We start from the raw sequence: 17,392 nt of genomic DNA, 5'->3' as shown, positions 1-17,392 counted from the left end.
TTCTTTCCAGAATGTTTTCTCTTTCTAGCATAATTCTTCAAAATGTTCAAGACTTATTTGACTATTCCAAACCATCTTTTTTTATTTGTATTCAGAAGGAATTTCAAAGTAATTCAGGGGTTATACAAATACTCAGAAGCAGGAGATACTCTTTATTGTCATTGTGTCAGATAGATATTGCAGGAAGCCAGAATAAGAAATTTGGGAAAGCCATGGAAATAAGATTTCCTCTAATTCAATAACTGATTCATTGGCTTTCCATATTAGATTTGATCACTTGAGTATTTTCTATCGTAGCTGCATAAGTATCTTATAAATACCTACCACATGTGACACTGGCACTTCAAAAGCATCATATAAATTGTAGAATAGATCTGCAGAGAAAGTTAAAGAAAAATATATATCTTAGTTCTTCCATGTCTTTGTAAGTACTTCCCACCTCTGAGATGTCATTTTATTTAATTTTACAACATTCAAAACCACTGTTAAATAACATCTGTAATAAATACTCAAAAAATAACTCAGATGGTATTTTACTATTACAGTTCACAGTAATGTCAGAGTAACATCATACAAATTTTATTATAAATAGCTTCACCACCACCAAAACATAGAAACATTACAGTTTAGATAATTCACTTAAGCACATAGAGTTTTGGCTAGAAAGGATCTTTTTCCTAATCTTATAGAGCTGATTAGGCACGCTTTAACTTGCAAAGGGACTCAGTTACACAGTCCCAACAAAAGGAAACATGGAAAATATGTGAAAACCAATGTGGGAGCAAGTGAGAATTACAAAACTGTACTGACTATTCATAGAATTTCTACTGCTTGGTCTATTCAGGATTTCTATCCTTATTTCATCCTGATAACAAGCAAGGTCTGCCAAGGTCTTAGACTGGGATTAAGAAACTCTGGTTTCATGTGACCTTGGGCAGTTTTTCTTCCTTAGCTCTCACAGCACGGTAGTAATAATGTTTCCTTATACGTACAAAGACTGTAAACTCCTGGAAGCTCCCTGACACTACTTTTTGTAAATTGGTACTGCAGGACTAAGATCAGAGCTGAGCTCAGTAAGAGTAATGTGCAGTCTTTAACACAAGACACAATGATAAAATTGTTCTGATATTTAACAGAAGTAGGTAAATTATACCCTTTGCACTACTGGAGGAAGTACAAGGGACTTGCCCAATGACACGGTGTGCCTTGCTGACACAGCTCCTGAGCCAGAGTCCTGATCTGTAATATGCTGAAGTCCTCCAGAAACGCACAATCTAATAGAAGTTTACTGGAGCTGTTAACACCTTCAGGTCTTTCTCCTAAGCCACAGTGGCCAGGGAAAATTTCTTCATTAACTTCAGTGGGCACTGGAGTAAATTTTCACTATCAGCCAGATGAAAAATTAATATAGAAAAACTAGATGATATTCACCTAAGATGAAATTCAGGTACCCTGTCTGTTCAGTTTTCCTCAGCAGTTTTCAGCACAAAGCATGGTACTGATTTCATGAAAATGAAACATTATCAAAATTGTTAAGTAAAAACTGGGAAATGCACCGGATACATCTCCTGCATTACAGAACTGAAAAAGCAGCTAGTAATAAGCTGAAAGAGGTAAGTATGCAGCCTCAGCATCTGATAGATTGGGGCTGGCTACAATAGTTAGTTAAAACATCTGGAAAAGCAGCTGTAGCTTTCTCATTACACTGTTGTTACACAAATGTTAGTACACTCACCATTGCACTGCACTTGAGGACTTCACCATCATAGCCACTACTGCCTGCTGGATAACTAATATCAAGTTATTCACAGTATCTAGGCCTTATATCCTTTCATTTTATCACAGCACCAAAGCTCATTTTTAGAAGATGACTCATTTCTTTGTTTTCATCCTACCTGTTTTCACCTATTCTCTTTAGGAAAGAGAACATGATGCTGTGTCTCTCCTTAGATACTGCACACAGCTGACATGGATTAGGCATCTGGGGTTCTCTGGTTTCTCAAATCATCTCATTTTCATGTGTTGTCATAAAGAAATAGTGTGATTGTTGTACAGGAGAGAGGAGGGCCTCTTTGGGGATACATGGGGCAAAAAAAGATCCTATAACTACGGAAGGTGTACACCAGAGTAAAGATTACCTCAGCATATGTCCTAGCCATGCCCTAGTACTGGGGGTTATCACTGGCATTCTCCAAATATTCTGAAGTTCTTCCTATTCTGGATCTTTACTTTTGATTTTACTTTGTGCAACAAAACTGTGTTAAGTGTGCAATACTAATTGGGGGCACTTACACCTCACACTCTCTCCCTGGGTTCAGGTGTATAGACATCGTATATCTTTATGGCTCTCCAAAGGCAGCAGGAAGGTCACACTACCTACCACAAAGTAGACATCTCAGAGCAGCTCTGCTGACAGAGGCTGCCAACGTGACTGGAATTCTAGGCGTGCCTACTAGAAGTCTCAGAGGAAAAACCGAAAGATAAGCAGACCGTGTAGACTGGCCTGCAAGGTACTCTGAGGCACTGCAAGGTACTCTGGGACAGTAGAAAGGAGAAAAGAAAGAAATCCATCTTGTTCTAAGCAACGAATGGAGATATCTTATGAGCTGCCAGCTGAAATTACTTTGGAAACTCTAACTCTGCAATGTACTTTCTTCTAAAGTCACAAGGGTTCCTTATTAACAACACTTGAAATGTTTCACTAATTTATCTTTGTGTTTTACAGCTGACTGTGAGAAAGGTTTATGGCAGCTGGCAAGATACTCAGTCACAGCCTTGCCACTTTTATTACTGCTAGTGACCAGATGGACCAAGCAATCCACATTTCTAGGCTCTGCAGGGTTCTGTTGTTGCACTGATACCTGTTGTTCATAATGCCTGTTCATGTCGCTGTTTCAGACCCACAACTCTTGCTGCCAGGAGAAACACAGCTCCAGTGAGCACTTCTGTGACAAAGGAGATCCAGACTAGTGCCAGTGACCAGCCAAACCTGATGTCTATTTCTACCAGGAGATCCTTACTCCTCAGGAGGCAGACAGCTTCTTTGAAGGCAGCAGCTGAATATGCAATATAGACACTGATCCCAGTAAGTGTAACAAGAGCTGGGAAAGAAAAACATATTCAGCTAGTTAGCATCCACTGCAGAAATGAAAAATAATTAATTTGATATCTCTTAGGGCTTCTTTGTCACTCCTTCCTATCTACCCAGGGTAGATTGCCAGTTAGCCTCTGTTTACCTTTGAAATCAAGTTGAGGTTCTTTTTTGCGGAAGGGTGAGAGGGAGGTCAAGGGAGGGTTATTTCTGTCCATTGAGTTTAATGTGTTCGCAATGTTAAATACTGAATCAAAATGTAACACGGCAAGCCTCCCACAATAAAAATCATCATGTCTTTTCCAGATATCTAATGCATATACACCTCTCTTTTCAGTGCTATAATGCATCCTGATTTCTCTCTGCTGTGCACCACGTCTAGTTGCCTACCTCTATGCAAGAAAGCCCATGGAGACAGAGATTCTTCCATTTCAGGTCAGTGACCTGAATTTAGGCTGGTTTCTAATTTTGAGTATCATAAGTTTTGAGTATTCAATGTAAATGTGTTGGTCTTTGCTGTCACCTCCCACCAACTGTTGTGGAGTCATTACTATTCATCACTTCCAAATAATTGAGCCAAAGACATCCTTGGAGCAGACTAAAAATAAATTAATAAAGGCACTCAAACAAGAAGCCAGTTGTTTTCAGAATGAAAGGACTGTACAGAAGCTAGCAAACTTAGGGAATGGCACTTCTAGCACAAGTACATGTTACGCCCTGGGCCCAGCATCTATGTCACTCAAAGGACATATACTAACTCATGACTTTACTGGATCAGTGGCAGGAAAGATGTGATAGAAAGGTCCTGGATTAAAGGTCTGTAGCTCAGGAAAGTAGATACTGGAACACTTGTAGGATAACAGTGTCTTATCCAATTCTGAGGGAAAAAATTTTGGTCTGGCTTTCTGTTAAATCACAGTGTAAGTCTAGATGAGTCCACATTTTTGCCAGAAAGACCAGTCTCAGTAAAGACAAACCAAGACAGAAGTGTGTTGGGTTATCCCACAGTCAAAATTCGTACTCATATTCCTGACTTTAACCATGCTATGATGCTGTACCTTCTAGTCCTCTGCAGGGGGGTGGGGGTAATATACTTCTCTATACCTTTCATCAGCAGAAGTGGAAATGACTGTTTTGTCAACATTTTCAATAAGATACACTGAGTTCTAGTTCTGCGGACACATTTCAGAAAGAATGGGGTAGTCTGTAGGATGTCCTGGGATGTGGAGCATATCAGTTCTGGTATTTTCGAACAAAACCTCAGGTTTCTGGAATTGCATCATAAAATATTTCTTTCTGCTGAGACAGAACTATGAATACTGAACTTCATGAACTGGAATATCCTATAAAACTGTACACACCCGTTACATGCACCAAGCCTCAGTGCAGCGGAAACAGCTGAACCATACTGCCTGAGCGGGAGGAGGGTCTGGTCTCACACCAGAGACCACCCTGCAGTCTGTTCATGCTGTCCTGGGAAACAGCACTAGCTGCATCTTCAGAACATATTCAAGCACCCCTCTCCTAATACTGTCTTTGTGTTCCCTCTTCCTCTTTGCAACCCCAAGTGTCTTAGAAAGGCACAGTACTCCACTCCTCAGCAGGATAATCATGCTTTGCACTTCACAGCTTTTCATCTTTCACTTACTATTTGGAGTAGTTTTGAAATAGCCTAAGCCTTTTTAGTGAATACAGCTTTCTGATGTTCTAAGGAAATAGCAGTTACTTTTTTTTTTCCAGAAGAAAAGCATAAAGGAGAATGGTTGGTCTTTGTAAGAGCATTTCAGACTAAAAAGGTCAGTCAAGACTTTGAGACAGCAGCATTTGCTTCCAGCAATCTCTTATCATTCTCTACTTAGAAACAGGACTGTATGATCAGGTGATGAGGGCCAGTACTGAGGATCCCCTTTTCTGTTGAGGAAAATTTCTGTTGTAAGTTACTTTGTGAAACAGTACTGAAAATCTATCTGGAGAAGAAAACGGAGATGATTTAAACCCAGTTTTCCTACTTTGAGAGAGTGTTTTTAGTTTTAATTCATAAATGACTTTCTAAAACACAGAGGTTTTGGTTACAGCAAAAATAACAAAAGACAAAATGTAAAAGAATGTTACTAGTTTCAGATTGAAATGTTACATTCCCAGTAAAATAACTCTTTGCGGTTTCCTTTTGTGACCCACAGTCTGGGGACACCACTATAGTTCAAAACTACCAGTGAAGCTACCCCAGAAATTCCTAGCAAGGCCTTTTCCAGGAACATGCACATGCCTTTGAAAAAATGACAGTTTTCTTAATCATTGTAGTATCTGTTCAAGGGTATTGAACCCCATGCTTTACTCATTCCAAAATCACTTCTCCATCACTCCATTACCCTGTCTGTAAAGAATTTGGGCACCGTGCTGAGAAGGTATTAAATCTTTTGTGTTAATGAGCACAGCAAAGACATTGTGTTCGAAGTGTGACTCACTCCACTAGGATGTATGTTTGTGTGTGATTATTTGCCTCTCCTGACTAAGTGGCAGCTTTCTATGCCAGAATCCTGTCAGGCGCTGAGCAGACACCAAGTGAATGAACACCAGCATTACTCTGAAAGCAAACCCTTGCTTAGCTTTTTCCCCTGGAAGACAAAGTGATGTTTCCCAGACATAATCTCTTATGATTTAGAACGGTTAAACTAGGAGTTTTATATAGTACCTCCAAAAAGAAAAAGCAGTCCTGTCATTAGAAGCAGTAGGTAGGCCCTGGCAAGAATACTGATGAATCCAGTCATTCCTCCAAAAATCATCAATATCAGGCTGAGGGGCATCAGGATGACAAATGTTCCGTGCATGTCTGAGGAAAAATGAAGAAAGTTAATATTTTGATATTTTATTATGGTGTCATTGGATGTACTAATAATTATTGAGTGCAGAGCCCCTGGTCAGGAACAAAGCCTTATTCTGTGTTGCAAAAACAAGGGATTAGACAATCTCTTGGTTTTTCAGTTTAAGTCAGCAGGACAAATATATGTGGCATGGAGAAAAAGGTAACATACAGAGCAAGCCCTTCACAGGATCACACCCTGTGTTTCAGACAGAGACTACAAATATAAAGGCTATGTCTACATGGATATATTTAAGCAGTTAAACCATTCTCAAATACTAAGCCTAGCTGGATAACAGGTGATGCATTGCATATCAGGTAGTCACTGACAACCTTAAAAAGTAGCCCTGGTTACCTGAATCATACAGATCACAGCGAGCGGCGGCGTTGCTTGTGCGGTGAGATCCAGCAGATGCTTTGGTTAAACACTTTCTTTTCTGTTACATGTCCATCCTCTGCTGAACTGGTCTAACAAATTGCTTACTTTTTCCTCTGTTGCCGCTGACCATCAACTGGAGGTAAATTTTCTGATCCAGCTCTGATTCTGTGCCCACCATTGTTTTCTACAGCACCTTCACTAAGGATATTAACCTAACCTGGTTGCTTCCTCCCATGCTAAATATTACACATTAGTCTTTACTGATCTCTATAAGATTTTAATAGCTGTGTAAACAGAGGGTTGCAATGTATTTTTTCATATCACACTGTTTTTTCCATTGTAAACCATCTTTGTGTCATTGTTCCCTTTCATGCAATCTATCCACAACAAACCCAAATTTTTCTAGAATAATAATAATAAAAAAGTATTCCAGCTTCCAGTATCCATTTATTTCATACCAGAGTGAAGTGTAGAGTTACTGAAAAAGGAACTTAAAATAGATTTTTCTTAAGGGCTCTGGGCTTCAGTGTCTCATATAATTTCACAGAGGAACAACAACATGTCATTAGCTAGATCCCAAGGAAAAGGAGTCAGTTAAAAGATCACAGTTTGTGTGCGATCTCTTTTTTAAGTCCCTGTAACTGCCCACTGAAGTGGAGGTACTCCACCTGTCACTGGCTAAGGATCCAGCTTATCCTGTTCAATATAATTATAAATATAAGACACAACCATGTACGTATCTCTGTCCAGTTCTAGGACCTTGGACGGTTAGGAACAGCCTGCATGGGATCAGGGCAGACATTGTTGATTTCTTTACTTGAGTGGAATGTGGTTTCAAGACAACTATTTGTTTTGTGTAGTACAGGACATGCTTACAAGGAAGAATGTGGCAAACAACAAAGTTTTGGGAGGTGACCCTATTGTTCTTCCATTTCCCTTTATTTACACTGGTATTATATTCTCATATTTAGTCCCACACATGCCCACATCAGGAACAGGTGATGCCCAGAAGGCACTAATTCAGCATTCTGCATTGAAGGGAGCACTTTCTCTCCCTGCTACTAAATCTGAGGATACTCCATGGGCTTTACTTCAGCAAAACTGGCCATGTCTGCTGTTGCTGGCTAAGAAACCGAAACCTATAGCAATTCTCAGGAGCTAACAGTCAAATTAATCTTCAGCTTAATATGTATAAACCAGTATGTCAGAACTGTTTGCAAATCTTAGTTGAATACCAAGAGGAGAAATGGCCATGGAACTTTTTTCAGGAGTTTTATATAGTTAGAAGCGGTTGTCAGGGATGCGATGCGACGTGATGTGACAGAACAGAGATTTGGCACACAATTTAGTTCTCACGTTCCAGAGGGGCAGCAGGAACAGGCTAGTCTTCTGCCCCATTTGTGCTTCCTAAAGGTATTAGGCCTGATTTTGATTCCCCACCATTTTGACATCCATGCATCCTCTTAGATTTGGTCTTGCATGTAAGAGGTGAAGAGGCCTTGGGGGGACAAATTCTGATGCAATTAACACTTTGAAAGTAAGAATGTAAGAATGGTGCAACTCTCTCCTCAGGCCTGGCTTTGCTGGGAGGGAAGAAACATAAACAAGATCATCACTGGGTCTGTGTTTTGTGATTTTCCAGGTGTGCCTCACTAGTCAAAATTGCTGCTAACAAACTATGCCTCAGGACAGCAGCACTAACAGTTGCTGTTTCTTTTACTCTCCTTTTCACGGTTTGATTTCAGCTATTGCAGCTAGGACTGCAACCTCAGCCAGAACAAGTGCTGGTGAAGAAGATAAGGCTCTGAATGTAACCTTTTCTTTTGAAGCAAAGGGAAAACAAATCTATACCAGAATATTCTCCTAGGGAGTGTCATAGATTACATTAATGATCTGTGACAGTCACACATAACATCAGAATAACTGATTTTTATGCCCTCTTCATGAAAATATAGGGTTTGGGGATATCTCAGCTGAAACCCACAAATCCCACTGTGACAGAACTTTACTTTTCCTACACACAGCTGGGATCACATTTCTCATTAATCACCTGCAGCTTTTATAAAATCAAATATTTAATGGATTGTATTCAGTTAAACAGCACTTTTATCACCTCCAGTGTTCTCATTCAATACCTAATACCCATTTGTCCTTCTTCTATGAAATCTGCAACTGCCTGGGAAACTTATTCTAAAATGCTGCCATGGAAACCTCTCAGGAATCTGAATTCATGCTCTCTGGCATATGATATTATGCCATTATATCCCTTGATTAGAGGGACAGAATTAGTTTATAGGAGGACATGACTTAAAATATCTTTACTCTGTTTCTGTCCTTGATAATCATCTGTGAAAGAAGTTAAAACATTAATTTTGCAGTCATTTTAGTGTTTTTTTAGGTTGTGTTGAAATACATATTCATGCATTATGTATTATACATATAACTGTCTTCATTTTGATGAAATTAATCTAGTATTGAAAAAAAACAGCCTAAGCATTTTGCACAAGAAAAGGTACGTGCACTTCCTTGTAAAACAGAATTCAGTTTCCCACATCTATTTCTCAATACCCAAGTTTATCTGCCAGTCCAACATGAAGGATCCAATAGTTTAATCTTGAAAACACTGAAACAAACTGATGAAGATTTAAAAAACACTCCAGTTTGCTGTAGCAAATAATACTTTAATGCTTGATCTGAGTTAATGAAGTTTTGCATCAGCTATCCAAAGCTGGTTTACTAGAGTACTGACCAAACGCCTATAAGAATGACATCTGCAGCGTGTGTCCAGATCTGTGGATTTGGCAGACGTTTCTAAACTACCATCCAACAGAGTTGTTGATGAGTTGTTTGTAACAGAAATTTGTGGCACGAACTAGAAAAAATGAATCGTGTCAAAAGTAACCAACTCCAGATCTAGCAGTTTTGTGAATCATCTCCTGTTAACATGCTGGATCTTAATTGTTTCAAACTAACTTTGGATTTGTTTGCACAGCTTATAATAGCAAACTGTCTCTAGAAATCTGTAATAGTCACTTCATCAGAAATACTCCAAATGGCAGCAGCTCAGAAGAGCTTAATTAAGGACCTGTTTATCATCTCAGCAGTGACTAAATAGCCAGTTAGAAAGACAAAAGCTTCTAGCTGAAACAGAATGCTGGCAGTAGCTAAAACCAGTGGGGCTGCTGTGGAAAGACTTGGCAAAGCCACGAAGAAACAGTGCACTAAGAAAGCCTGACATGCTTGCAAGGAAGGAAGGAAGGAAGGAAACGGAAACAACGAGCAATAGAAAAGAACTGCTGTCTCTGGCTAAATGTGAGACTTCTGGTCTTGAATGCCATAGGGACTAAGGCCTGGATTCCCTCCTGTTCAGTAGAGAAAAGATGATGGTGGATGAGAGCTCACGGGGTTAGGGTACCCCAGGATAATTACATAAGCTCTGGACTTTGTGTTACACATTTTGACTTTGTGTTTTATTCATGCAACAAGTCTGAGCTAAACTGGAAGACAAATTACAGATAGCAGAAATAAAATTATGCTAGACTTGGTGTAGGTGGGGACTGACAAAAACCTAGGAATGGGTAGAATGACCAACATAAGCGATGCACTGTGGTTCACATTCTATTGCTATGATAGCAATGGATTTGAAAATGAGAACATTCGTTACAAGTTGTCACTCAGGTCTCAGCTGCAGTGATGCTAAAGTTATCTCAGATTTCTGTATATATTTCTTGTAATATCTACGCTAATTACCGAAGCAAATGTTCACTGGAACATCTTCGATGGACCACTACACCGTTGCTCAGAAACAAAGCAGATCTGTTTAGGTATATACCTACCATATCAATTAAGTCAGAATTTCTGTGTACATTATTTGTGTCTTATTTCACTTGGCCTCTGAACTGGCTCTTGCCAGGTATTCCAGCCCTAGCTGTTTCCTTCTGATAACTTAAAACCAAAAGGAAAAATTGTGAAGAACTGTAAATCCCCCAGGAAAAATGTAATGGCAGCCAAAGAATAAGGCATTCTGTGACTAGGAGCAGGAGTATAAACACGTAACTCAGTAAAAATGAAACAGGCCCATAAAGAGTGGGGAGAAGTGTGAAAGCAGCTGGTTAATGACTGTTACAGAGTCCACACAGTGTAAGGAAATCTAGCCTAGTTTAACTGTACTATTAAACTAATTTTGTTGAGGAAGAAACCAAGGCAGCTGTGACATTATAACGAATGAGGTATCAGTAAGTGCCCCTACTGCAAAGATTGTTCCCCTACAGGAAGCACTAACTTCCCTGCAGGAAGCACTAGCTTGACTGCAGCCTCGTGGGTCCACCTACACTGATGTCTAAAAAAGAAAACATAAAACTACTCTGGGGAGGGTAATTTAAGCAGTTGTTCAAGGGCAGCTGCACACTCCAGTCTTGGTTTTATAAAAAGAAAAACACTTTCTTCCAGCCATACATAAGTGGAAACCACATCCATTAACTGATCATCTCTGGATGGCTCAGGAATAGAGAGGCACTAAAAAGTGACTTGTAACAGGAAATCAATCACTGGCCATGATGTTCATGTCACTAACAAAAAATGAGGATTGTCAGAGGCTTAATCTGAGGTATCTAATGCAGCTGATTTGTGCATCAGGGGCAAACCAGGCAGCCATTAAGAAATACCAGTAGTTCTCCTCACATTATTTTTCCTAACACTAACTCCAGCTCCGCAGTGTTTATGGGATGCCACACCAGTTTGGGGTGCCAAGCTAAGATTTGAGAGAAATGATCTGTTTTGCAATGCAACCGTTTGCATCTTTGGACCAAAATGGCCTCTTATATTTTGGCCAAATAATATGTTATAGATGTTGATTTTATGTGCCAAAAGAAAAACAAAACAAAAAAAAAGAAAAAAAGCTTTGCGCCAATTTGATTTTAAACTTTAAGAGGAGGGGTGAAGTCACACATAAATAAACCCTCCACATTTTAACAAATTTCACCATGCTTTGAAAAAAGCTTAGCTACAGCTTTCTAGGATCACTAAATCATATAGCATTTAGTTCAGAAGAATGTAGATGGAAGTAATTTTTATGTTACCAAGCAGGGGTCAGTATCCAACTGTAACTGAGACGCGCAGGAACAGGTTACTTGGGTTACCAAAAAGTCAAACTCGTAGAAGAGTTTTGACAGGATACGTTAGTATCCAGCAAACACATTACTTTCTTCTTTTGACAGCTCACCTGTCCTGCAAGTACTTGAACCAATTCCAGAGTACAAATTTATTTTGATGAGGAATATTTACAAAACTGTGTATTTTTCAGGGATTACACTGGTGCTGTCTTTAGCTGAATCTATACTAGTATTTACTAGTTATTAACAATACAGACTTCGGTAAATGAGAAATATTGCAAAAACACCCAAGAGTAACCTTTCCCCAATGTAACTGGTTTTTTGTTTTATTTTGTTTTTTTAAAAAATTATTTTACAAAGATGCAAGTCTTGGGGAAAATTTTTCAGTAGATTAAATACTCTCATTCCTTCTACACACCAGCTTCCCTCTCTCTGCATGTGATCCTTAACATCTTAGATGTGATTTTGAACGTTACGTTTCTTCTACTGGAAAATGGCAAAGCTGCTCAGAATTCCTGAAGCAGCTTCCTTTGAAGTCAGAGTGACATCCTTCTTTTTACCATTTAGTGAGAGATGGGTTTAGCCACCAGGAAAAAACGTTGCTCTTTCTGCTTGTCTCCCATAGCTGGCACAGGAGAACGCAGGGCAAGACATCTGACAGATTTCGGTTTTAAAGCTGACTTTCAGAGGACTACCTTTAACCCTAGGGGTCACCAAGAGACCCTAGGAACTGTCTAAATTGTGGACCTTCATTTTAACCCTGTAGGGGACAGAGGAAAATGTACACCTCCCTGGAAAGATTTTTTTTCTTTAACGCAGAAATTTCAGAAAACCTAGTGGTAGGTCGTCTAGTGGTATCTTTAGACAGTGGCTGATGTTTTAAACAAATACATAACCATGCCATAATGTAATCAGTAGTAGGAAAATATTTTATACTTTGCGGGTTTGAGGGACAGAGAGGGTATACATCATATGTTCAGCTGGAGGGAATGGTAAGAAAAGAAATGGAAGTTTAATGTACAGGAGAAGGCATGCTTATGTCTAATCCATTAGAGAAATTGTTCAAGAGTATTCCCATGATGTGAAAATACATCATAATCTCAGGCTTAACAAGACCTAGGTTGATTGTCTGAGTAATATTGCTGGTAGCACAGAACTTTTAACTTGGACACCCAGGGTTTTTTTTATTTGCCAGGAGCTCTATTTGAAGTGTGCAATAAGCCTAAAAGCAATTTGATGGGAGATTGGAAACATGGAGGGAGGGAATGTGAAGGCTTTTCATTCTCTAATGAAGGGTTTGTCTTCTGGCAGTGACCAGCACTTCTGTTTCCACGTAGACCCAGCTCTTTGCACTCAGGTGTACACTTTCTCCCATCTTTTTGGCACTTGTGTCTAGTTAAGACATGCCAGGAAGAGTATGGGAACTCTGAAGAATGGGGGACAGGATTCCTAAGTGCCAGCATTAGGAGACAGCCTTTCTAAATCTTTTTAGGAATAATGGGCAAGAAACACATTTATATTGCCAGAACTCCTGAAATTCAGTCTGCCAGTCAGTGAGAAATATGGGTATACAGCTAGACAGAATGAGATTAATTCCATGTGAATGTGCCCCACACAGACACCTGCACAGGCACACACACAGAAAAAAAAAAACATTTTCTGAAGTAACTGACCAAAGCTGTGCAATTAGCCTGTTTGCTCCGTATAACAACACATGAAGAAATTACTGCAGCTACACTGGAATCCACAATCCCAGAATTGTCCTCTAAAATCCTAGTGAAAATGTGTTGTAGATGAAGATGAAGGTTTGCCCTGATCTGCCTAAATATGATTCAGTGACCACAGCCAGAAAATATTTAAGAAGTGTAAGGCTGAAATAGAAGGTAATACCTCAGTACTTAACAAACATAGATGTCACTTAGAAATATCTATATTTCCTAGAAGTAAGAAGTACTGACATGGCAGTGTCTATGTTCAGCTGCTATTGCTGTGGGTCTGTAGCCACACCACACTGAAACTGCACTGAAGCTGAGCATCTAAAATATCAAAGTTCACTCTGTTGGGCATCCTAATCAAACCTAGTAGGTTCTTTCAATGAAAGTATCTTTGATTTCTTATCATTTTTAGGCAGACTATGCCTGCTTATAATAAACCCTGCACGTGTCTTTGCAGACCTGAAGCCTTTGTCCAGGAACAGAAAAATAGTACTTGATATGACAGTGAGAGATAAAAAATATCTGAGGCACTGAAGAGCCTGTAAACATAGTTATGAATCCAGTTTTTCTTCATATTCACTATTTTTCTACACTTCATGACTACCCAAAAGCTGTCCTTTCTTTCTAAGCCAACATAATTTTTATAACAAAAAGAGCTCTGTTTAGTCTCTGCTTTAGTTTTTGCAGAATTCAGCTTTCACTGAAAATCTGTAATCTAAAAGCTCCTTGGCTGAGAAAAATTACAGATGTAACTTTTGCAAATATGAACACTACTTTTGAAATGCTAATAATTTTATCCCGAAATTTTAGACTATCCCCAACATAAAAGTTGAGGTGCCCACACTTAAAATGTGATCAGTCTGGTTAGGTTCAATTAACTTTGAACCCTCAAAGGCTTACGTGATCCAGCAGGCAATCATTTTCACCCATCGTCATGGTTTTCAGCAACATCAAGCAGCTAATGCCCTCTGTCTTAAGCAAGGAAGATTAAAGAAATGGCACCTTTCAGCTGGAAAGCACAGAGAGACAATCTGTGGTGTTAGTCTTGAACTTGTCAATCTGTTTCTATGGCTGTTTCAGTAGCCCACTGAGATCTTATTCCTACCTCAACTTTCCAGTTCCTGTTGCAGCACAGCTACATTAGCATCAGTACCTCATAGGCTTTCTTTGCCATCTTTGCTGCACTTTTAGCTACATCATGAGATGCTGCTCCAGGAGACTAAAGACACTCTAAGCCTCTCTGACAGATTGCTCAGGGAAATGGCTGATTTTGAGGGAAAGAGTACCATTTTCAGGCACAGGACAAGTGCATGTATTCTATGTGCAACAGAAAACAGCCAGAGACAGAGGGAAGTAAATAAAAAATAAAAAAAAGCAAGCCCATATGCAAGCATGTATGAGCGAAGCATTATGCAGAATACAATGCAAAGAAGCTAAAAGTACTTGAAAATGTTTAGTTTGGACTTTCTGAAAACATTTTGACATTGACAAATTAATCTAAACAAAAAGAAGTAAATACCAACCAATGCAGTTAGAAACTTAAAGTAACCTTCTAGAATATGATGTTCTTCAAAGACTTTTAACACTGCTTTTAGTCATTGATTTACTTTCTGAAATTCCCGCATACTTAAGTTTTTTTTTCAGTGTAAGGAATCCCACCAATAGGATAGGTAAGTAGCTGTCTTAAAGATTAGTTTAAATGTGTGCTTAAGCATTTTCAGTGAGTAAACTCTTTTGAGGGGATTTTGAACATTTTTGGCTTTTATTTTTAACAATTGTGTACCTCCTGAGCCGTTCCAGGCAGAAACATTTTGCTCCTTTGGAAGAAATTAGCTGGACTTGACACCAAATAGATGGTTATTTCAACAGTAATCCCACTTAACGACCACATGCAGTCAGATATTGTACAGAAGCAGAGTCAAAACACTATCTCAAAGAGCTCCCCCTCTGAATCAGAAATGGGACCCTGTAAGTGGCCAGGGATGGAGGGAGGGAGGGAAGGATAAATGGAAGTATAGAAATAATATGTTACTCACACAAAAGCTGTCTGTGTGAACCAGTGACGTTTGTGTTCTCGTGCCAGAAGGGGTTTATCAAGGGGTAACATTCGCTTCTCACTGATAGAGAAGGCAAAAAAAAAAAAAAAGAGAAATAAGTTATGCCACAATATCTTATCGAAATATATCCTCTTTTTTTTGCATGTACATATATTAATATAATATTATCTGCTTTAAAAACAGTCGTTCCTAGGTAGGGAAGGAAAGGAGGGGATTTTCAGTACCCAGCATTGGCCAACTTCTGCTCCCACGGGGCATGACTGCTGCAGTCAAGAAGGGAACATCTGCTCACTTCAGTGGGGCTCAGGGTACAGCAAAGGGGAAAATTCCTTTAACCTGCTCCTTCTCCCCAGCTCCACTGGAAGTAACATCCTTTCTTGCCTATGATGAACTTTACTCACTCCTTGTTTTTAATCGTGGAATCAAAACCAAAAGTAATACGCCTGGCATACAAATTAAACTAAATTGGGAAAATCCTAGAATATCCACATAGGGTTTATGGATCTTTCATTAAAAACCAGAACTGCGAAATACCAAGCGAGATCAAACGCTGTACAATTACTCAGTGAACTTGGTGAGTCATTAGTCACTTACCATTAGTTAGTATGGGATTAAGCTGATTTTATGTATATTTATATTATTTATGGAATACATTTCAAACTAATAATATTTATATTGGTATCCTTTATAAGTAAAGTATTACTTATCTTTTTATTTCTCTATTATACTTTATAAGCATAATATTACTTATTATACTATTACTTTATTATCCTTTTAAGTATAATATTTCTTATATTCTTTACATATATAAACTAGGTAGTTTAATGTAATTTAAATGTATATTCTTTGTATTATTATTTATAATTTTAATGGTTTGTACCCAGAACTTTCGGCCCTGCATTCCCCCAGAGTCAAATAAAAAGACACCTCTTTCCTTCTAAATAGTTATCGTTTATTAAATGAGTCTGAATTAAAAGTTAACGTAAAATGAGGTTCCGGTAGCAGAAAATTCGCGATCCCCACGTCCCCTTTGGCGAGCCGTGCCAGAGACGTTCGGCACCGAAGCGCAGAGGGGTGAAGGGCACCGAGGGGGAGCGGCCGAGGGGGAACGGCCGCGGCGCGCAGCGGCCGCCGCGGCGCGATGGAGCTCCCCCGCAGCGGCCGGGCCCGCGCCCGCCCCGCGCCGCCGCCGGCGGACACGCGTGGGACGCGGCGCCCCGCGGCAGGAGGGGCGATCCCGGGGGGCGGTCGGCTGCCGCGCCGCGCCGCGCCACTCACCGCCGCAGGTCCGCCACAGACCCGAGTGGGAGCTGAGGGCGTCCGTGCCGTTACGGGACGCCTCCAGCTTGGAGGCATCGATGATGTACCAGAAGTCCGTCGCGATGGCCACCACGAGGGCGACGAAGCTTGAAACTCCTACCAGGGCCACGAGGAGGGAGAGGACGCCCAGGTTAACCTTCATGCTGCTGCCGCCCGCCGCCGCCCTGCCTCAGCGGGACCCGCCGTCGCGCCCGCGCCGCCTCCACACAGCGGCCGCCCCTCGCCGGGCCGGGCCGGGCCAGCGGGGCCCGCCGCAGGTAGCCCGCCTCGAGCCCCTCCCCGGCCGCGCGGCGGGAAGGGCTGTCCGTCCGCCCCCGCTCCTCGCCCGCCGGGGCGGGCAGCCCCGCGACCCGCCGCCTCCGCACGCCGGCCCCGGCTCCGCAGCGCTCCCCGGGGCGCGACCGGGCCCCGCTCCCCGCCCGGCCCCGCCCGGTTGGCTTTCCCACCCTGCCTGTCGGCCACCACCGCTGGCCGGGCTCTCTCCGCGGAGGTCTGTTGATGAGTTTGTGTGGGGAGTGGGGCGCGGAGATACGGCTGCCGTCCTAGAAAGGGACACCTGTTAGAAGCTATGGGGAGCGGGGTATCCTGATAGCTTGGGCAGCCTTAAAAATCTCGGGTGGTCTTACCTCGGGACAAAAGCTTCCTCATTCCAAACATGGCTGTCCTTGAGGGAGCACAAGCCAAGGTCTGGGGAGCGGACCAGTGCTGGTGTTCTTACAGCCTTTCTGTTATTGTCTGTATTTACAAGAGATTTCCTCTTGTTCCTTGCCTTCCCGATGCCGACCTCAAAAGGACAGATCTAACCTAATTTGAAAGGTGGTGTGAGAGAAGGCAGTAGCGTGGCAATTGCTGCCTATGC

The 17,392-nt window shown here is 41.0% G+C and overlaps 1 protein-coding gene across 1 annotated transcript; it reads right to left on the bottom strand.

The window, feature by feature from the left end:
• Window positions 1-290: 290 nt before the first annotated feature.
• On the bottom strand, window positions 291-16,786 carry TMEM114 (transmembrane protein 114). Its single transcript, XM_075105321.1, has 5 exons — window positions 16,492-16,786; window positions 15,193-15,273; window positions 5,784-5,921; window positions 2,862-3,101; window positions 291-374 (listed from the first exon to the last, which is right to left on the bottom strand). The coding sequence occupies exons 1-4, from the start codon at window positions 16,673-16,675 to the stop codon at window positions 2,869-2,871; spliced, it is 636 nt and encodes a 211-aa protein (XP_074961422.1). The 5' UTR covers window positions 16,676-16,786; the 3' UTR covers window positions 291-374; window positions 2,862-2,868.
• Window positions 16,787-17,392: the final 606 nt, after the last annotated feature.

The sequence above is a fragment of the Phalacrocorax aristotelis genome, chromosome 10 (genome assembly GCF_949628215.1).
Source record: "Phalacrocorax aristotelis chromosome 10, bGulAri2.1, whole genome shotgun sequence".
NCBI lineage: Eukaryota > Metazoa > Chordata > Aves > Suliformes > Phalacrocoracidae > Phalacrocorax > Phalacrocorax aristotelis.
This window is presented reverse-complemented; position numbering and strand designations above follow the sequence as displayed.

Coding starts and splice junctions, on each gene's coding strand:
- TMEM114 (XM_075105321.1), bottom strand. CDS start 16,675: ATGAAGGTTAACCTGGGCGTCCTCTCCCTCCTCGTGGCCCTGGTAGGA. Junction 15,274..16,491: donor TCTGTGGCGGACCTGCGGCG/GTGAGTGGCGCG, acceptor CTTCTCTATCAG/TGAGAAGCGAATGTTACCCC. Junction 3,102..5,783: donor ACTGCTTTTTCTTTTTGGAG/GTACTATATAAA, acceptor TTTCTTTCCCAG/CTCTTGTTACACTTACTGGG.